At 31.9% G+C, this 6620-nt stretch overlaps 1 protein-coding gene across 3 annotated transcripts; it reads right to left on the bottom strand.

Annotated features, from left to right (window-relative positions):
* Positions 1-1314: 1314 nt before the first annotated feature.
* On the bottom strand, positions 1315-6380 carry LOC107463636 (auxin response factor 18). 3 transcript variants are annotated; one of them, XM_021129956.2, is made up of 14 exons: positions 6068-6380; positions 5456-5571; positions 5204-5311; positions 5039-5095; positions 4778-4930; positions 4609-4693; positions 4414-4504; positions 4151-4315; positions 3959-4072; positions 3815-3887; positions 3591-3735; positions 2904-3283; positions 2022-2209; positions 1315-1614 (listed from the first exon to the last, which is right to left on the bottom strand). In XM_021129956.2, the coding sequence occupies exons 1-14, from the start codon at positions 6072-6074 to the stop codon at positions 1563-1565; spliced, it is 1734 nt and encodes a 577-aa protein (XP_020985615.2). In that variant the 5' UTR covers positions 6075-6380; the 3' UTR covers positions 1315-1562. The 3 variants fall into 3 exon arrangements, with proteins under 3 accessions (XP_020985615.2, XP_015937952.1, XP_020985614.2); XM_016082466.3 differs by having other exon boundaries at positions 1316-1614; positions 2904-3292; XM_021129955.2 differs by having other exon boundaries at positions 1316-1614; positions 2904-3292; positions 4778-4927.
* Between the last annotated feature and the right edge of the window lie 240 nt (positions 6381-6620).

The following is a 6620-nucleotide window of genomic DNA, read 5'->3' as shown; positions in this document are numbered from 1 at the left end:
TAAAGAAATTATTTTTAATATGGAAATGGAGATAATGTTTTACTAGAATATTGACATTTAAAATATATTACGGTATTGTGGAAATTATTCAGCATGCTCCTGTATGTTGGTCAAGATGTTGTCATATGTTGACTCTCTACCTATGAAATCTATCCATTTATAATTACACCAAATAATCGTATTTCCAACAAAAATACCAATATTTTTTCTATATAAAAAAAAAGCCTATTATGTACAACCTTGACTTTCTTCTTTTTAAAAAATAAAAATAAAAATAAATAAACACCAAACCAACCCAATCAACAACAACAATAGTCTTCATTAAAAGATACTTAAAATTATTCAAAATTGACTATTGATGAAAAAAATAAGCTAATAATGAAAGTTAAGAACTTAAGATAAGTAAATTTGAAACTATAATTTCACAAACAAACAAAAAAATTTAGGTTTCAATTTGAAAGTTATAATATTATTGATGATATATTGAATTAGTAATTATTTATGTTGCATAACAGTATTATCATTTTCTCCTATATTTTGTAGTTTATACATAATTTTTTTATTATTTAAAGTTGAATCCCCTTAACACTATATATAGAAAATTTTAAAACTACTTTTTTCTGATAAGTAATAATATTTGATTTTCAACCAAAAAAAGAGTAAATTGCAAAAAAAAAAACTATTTTTCAAATATTTAAATGCTGACAAACATATATCTAAACACTAAAATAACAAAAATATTTTTAAAATATTTAAAAATGTAATGGTAGATTAGAATGACCTTTTAGAAAGGAAAAAAAAACCCGTAAATTTTAACAAAAAAAAAATCCGCATTATATAAATAAATTGTGAGTCATTAAAAATTAAAATTGTGATTAAACTTTTTTTTTTCCAGTTGTGTAGGTATCCAAAAGTGGATTTTGATGATACTAAGGCAATGATTGTTTTGTGTATCTCCAAAGACACTTATATGTCACTTTCCATCATGTCATTGTCAATATCTGCATCACCAACAGAGCTCATATGTGTGCATTAAAGTGCATCAATCTTATTGATCTTGTATTATTATATTAAGTGAATTAAACCCTTTTCAAGGAATTAAATTTTGTCTTGTAGTTTTAATTTTGATTTTTTTTTTGGGGGCTACTAATTTTGATTTTCTTAAATAAAATAATAACCAAGCTTATGTCATGTATATTTAGAACACTCACTAACAAAATCATACTTAAATATTCCTAATTAAACATTGCCCCAAATTGACTTAGAACTTTTATAGATTTAGAAAATTACTGCACAATATTAAACACAATAAAATTAAAATTAAAAAAAATTAAAATATTTACAATTATAAAGTACCTAAAAATTAAAATCCACCTAGTTGCTATGCACACTACCCCATCAGAATCCCTTCCCTTCCTAAACCTATTAAAGCTTAAAAATAAAAATTAAAAATAAAAGAAAAAGGTTAATTAAGGTTCCAAAGCATATTATATTAGATTGATAGATGTTGAGTGATGTTATGAATCACAAACATGGAGTCAAGTCATTCAACAAATGACTAATTAATCCTCCTTTGAACAAATGAAAATCCTCTTCACCATTTTGCAGAAGTCCCTACAAAATTTCATATAGCATAAATTAAAGGGTTTGTTCCAACTTTTTGTTATTACTAAAAAAAATATTCATATAATTGTAAAACCTTTTATAAAAGGTGGAAACTCAAGTGCAGTCGACTTTATGTGAAGTTGATAATTGAGAGCTATTAGATGATTTGACTAATTTGACTAAATTTTCATCTAATGACTTTTAACTATCAACTTCACGTGAAGTCGACTGCACCTGAGTTTTCACCATCAAGTTACAAACAAAATATCTTTTTTTTTGGTGAAAATCAGAATAGAAAAGCTTCATGATGAGTCTTGAGAAAGTTTTCATAATAATAATAATAAAGCATTTACATATCTTTAAAAAGAAAATTTGAAAAACAGAAGAAACTATGCAAGAAAGTTGAAGTTACTCACTGCCATAAATCATCACCAAGAAGCATAAGGTCATTTTCTTCATCAGTGAAAGTAACAGCCCATTTCTTCTGAGATATAATTTCTCCTTCAATGTCAAACATTTTCTCAAGCTCAACTATGAGTTCATCATAACCATTTAATGTGGTCAAGTCAATTGCACGACCAACTGCTACACCTTCCATTTTCACCTTCAAAACATCAAAAATAAAATAATGAATTTTGAAGGGAAAAATTCAAGAGAGAATTTTATACAAGTAAATTATTGAAATAACACCCGAAATATCTCTTCGCTAATAAAATAACCAACCAAACATTAATATTAATTATCCTCGTCTAACAAGTTCATCCGATCGTCAGTTGGGCTTCCATGTCATGATTCATGACAAAATTAGGCCCAATCGACAATCGGATCCAATTGTCGAACCGCCTAATTTTTTAGAACATACCGAATAAATATTCAATCTTTTACGGGTTATTTTGTCAACTAAGTAAGCTTTCATAGGGACTATTTAGGTATTTCACTAATTTGTCACCTTCAAAGATTCCTAGCTACCAAACACTGTCCTACTCAAAACAAAGGCTGAAAAATTTCCTTCCCCTTTTTACATTATTTGACCCAACCTCTCATAAAAATGTGGAAGGAATCTTTGAAGACATTACATGTATCACATATGAAGAGTTTCGAGTATACTAAGAATAACGGTGTTTCAGTCGTTTTACCCGTTGATCTCAATCATAAAATATATACATGATTGAGATTAATGACTAAAAGTACTAAAACACCCGTGTTCTTGGTATACTTAAAAATTTTCATATATTCATATGTATGTTTAAGGCTGAAACAAAAATAAAAAAAATAAAATAAAAATAAAATAAAGGTACCTTAGTCCTAGTCCTCATGGATGGTACATGGCCCTGCTTGTTGGACAGTGAATGGTTATTGAGACTCTGAACCTTCTCAGTCTCACATGCACCAACAATAATAGATTCTTTGGGACCACAATGAAGGATAGTTGAAGCTTCACACCAAAGTTCTTTCTCCAAAGGGGTAACAACATTACTATAGCTGCTAGTCAAATTCACCCCAAACAACCAGCAATCCATGCCCTTCTTCCTGTCTTCATTGTGGTCGCGTGCCGGGCCTTCGCCAGCTGGACCGGCCGGGACGACGGCTTTGTTGTTTTCGGGGTCTTGAGAAGAATTTCCATTGCCATTCAAATGTGGTGGCTGCCATATTGTAGCTACTTGGCTTTCTTTGCTACCTGAAGCAGCTGAATTTGGAGATTAACATCATCATTAAGTTAATAATCCAACAATGTTTGTTCATTAACACCTTAAGGTTGTCGACCGGTAAAAAAAACGGCTTCTTGTTAACTTTCCTTCCAAAATTACCCCTCTATTAAGATGTTATTTTATCAATAAAACGCATCACGTGAAAGGGTAATTTTGGAAGAAAAGCTAAGAGAAGTCGTTTTTTGCGCAGTTCAACAACTTCAAGGTGTAAATTGCATATTTATAAAGTTTAGGATGTAAAGTGCACATGATCCAAAGTAACATTCTTTTTCCTACCAGAAGATGAAGCCTCAGCATGCCTTGATCTTTTTCCCTTCGCCATCGGTTGAATCGTATTCAAAGGCGAAGTAACAAGAGGTTCAATCTCCCAACATGAAACTCTATCTGGTCTTTGCATTGTTGCTGGTTCATCCCATTGAACCTATGTAACAAAGACAAAAAATTATACACTAATGAGAAAATTAGAAGAACTTAATGAGTGCTTTCGAATAAAGTCGAACCTTCAATGACCTCCATTGAGAATTCGGCCATTCTCGAGATTCATCTCCAACTCCAATTATAGTACCACAAAACCTGACAAAATAATGGTACATTAATCTAAGATCAACTCAGAGACCAAGGTAGATACACATTTAAAATGATACCTTTTGTCAAGTGGATCTTCACCCTCATGTCTCATCTTGAATCGCATGCCGATTTTGAAGTCATTGTTCATTGTGTCAATATATTTGTTTAAACTAACAATAAACTGGCTAGTCCTGAATTGAATTCAAAAATTAAAAGCATAAATGTTTCAAGTAAGAGTTGCACAAAATGTTTAAAAGATGCTTACAAACCTTGGCTTGTAATAAACCACAAACATGGTACTAGTCATAACAGAATGGCTTGCAGTAACAATCACTCCGAGGCGCATGTTTTGTGTCGACACCACGGACGAAGGTGTAGGACTCTGTGGCGGATTCAAACGCCTAACGCCTACTCTCAGTTGTCCATTCTCTCCCCTGTAAGAATCAAGGATTAAAGCACGGAAATTCGCAGCATAAGGACTAATTATGTCAAAGCAGAACATTATAGAATGCATTATCATGATTTCAAGTACCTTAAAAAAACAAAAGAATCTCCGGCAACCAATTTCTTGGCCGCAACGAATGCACTCCAGCCAGTTGTAAGCAGGTGCCTCTTCGGATGTCCTTAACAAATTGTGCAAAACAATACGCAAGATTTCGCAGTTAAAACATAAATTCAAAGAAAAACAACGAAGATTTTCCAATATTATAAACCAAGAAAAAGTTACCTCTGTATATATGCTTAAACTTCCATTCAACCCCATGAATATCCTTTGCTACCAACTCCTGAGTAGGATTTTCCATTGTCATATCCTACAACATATAAACTCTTCTAATTATTTTCTTGTAATCGAAAATATATTCTGGTTCGATCATTCTCGGCTCTAGAAAACACACCAATTGAGGCAAGCATTCATTAGCGTGCTTCCGAAGAACCGAAAATCCTCCATGTGTGCTAGTATCTGAGGTACTCAGTGTCTTACAAAATGAGTAAAATTTCTGTTTCGGTTTCTCGGAACAAATTGGATTAGGATCTAGAGGATCATTCTGCTGTACATAGAACAAAACCAGAAAGAAAAAATGGAAAAATCAGTTAAACATTTTTCAATTTTCAATAATGAGGGAATTAATTGTTCGGAAAATGTATCAAATTCTCACATCTGAAGATGGCTGCAAAGTGATTCGAGCATAAACCTCGTCGGTTTCCATCTCGGCCTACAAAACAAAATTAACAAGACTCTATAGTCAGTACATGAAAAATCATCATTCCAATGAGCCAATCAAGAACACATAACACAAGGAACCAAAAAAGATAAACATTACCAGACACTTAACATCGATAACACGGCATAAAATCTTCGAAGGAAGATCGTATTTGGGAGATTTCTGGTTCTTCATCTGCCTCAATTCTTGTTCTGTAGGTTCTGGCAACTACAAAAGAAAAAAAAAATCAAAATTATATAACACTAACTAAAACCCTTAAGGCTTAAATTTGAAAGCATACATAGCACAAAAATGGAAAAAATGAAATTCACAAACAAAATCAGAAACAAGGTAAAGAAGTATATATCATACCAATTCAATGTGACCCTGAGGGAAATAGAAAACTCTGTCTTGAACACAAGGAACATCCATTAATGGCCCTGCACACAACCTCCATAGCTCTTTAAACAAATCATCACCAGCCCCATCTGCCACAAAACAAAACACAAACATGTTGGAAACTTTGCATGGTTTTTTTCAGACCAAAGTTGGAAACTTTTTTCTCTCATTTTTGCATTAAGCTCTTCCTTAGTAACCTCCATGTTCACAAGGCAAAAGGGTCATTCCCTTCATATTGAAAAATTAAAGGAAAACATTAAAAATGAAGGGTCCCAACAACATTAGTCAATTGCTAAAAGAACACAGACATTACTCTTTTTCAGCTCAACAGTCGCATTAACCAAACATGGTAACAACAAAAACACATGAAATTCCAACCATAACCTCACACTGAAGTTGTTTCCTTTGACAAGAAACCACTGAGATTAGTACCTTCTTCCTTATGTGCCATTCAACCATAGAAGCACATAAAAGAAAAAAAAAACACCAACAAAAGAAAAACAAAGACCAAAGACAAAAAAAGACAAACACAAAGCAAACAAGAGAGAGAGAGAGAGAGAGAGAGAGAGAGAGAGAGAGACCAACCAGCCATGATGATGGTTAAATGAGAGTGAATGATAATGTGTTCTCTCTTGCTTCTTCTTCTCTTTCTGTAACTGATGACTGTGAATTGTTCTGCTTTATATATGTGTTTTTTTTTTTCTTTTTCTTTTTTATTTGTTTGTTTGTTTGGAGCTGCTTCAAGTTTCGGTTACAGAAAGTATGGTTGTGTTGTTTAAGGTGTGTCACCAAAACCGAAGAATATCAAGGGATCATAACTTTTTTGGCCCCTTAACTTTGAAGCTGCAAGAGAAAAAGGGTCACACTTTTTTTGAAAGGAAGGCTTCTCTTCTCTCTCTTGTTATGTGGGGAGTTTCTGAAATTCTCTTTCTGTTTCCTTTTGCTCCTTCTCCTTCCCTTTCATCACATGTTCTTTTTTTTTCATAATATATTAATAAAAAATTTTACTACAAGTCAGTCAGTAAATAAATTATAATATATATAAATAAATATATGTTGTTTAATTTATTTTTAATATATATTTTATATTTTAATATATTTTATAAAGATGATTAATTTAATAACTGAAGTTTTGTGT

This window comes from Arachis duranensis, chromosome 8 (assembly GCF_000817695.3).
Source record: "Arachis duranensis cultivar V14167 chromosome 8, aradu.V14167.gnm2.J7QH, whole genome shotgun sequence".
Lineage (NCBI taxonomy): Eukaryota > Viridiplantae > Streptophyta > Magnoliopsida > Fabales > Fabaceae > Arachis > Arachis duranensis.
The sequence above is the reverse complement of the archived record's forward strand: the minus strand, read 5'-3'. Positions and strand labels throughout refer to the sequence as shown.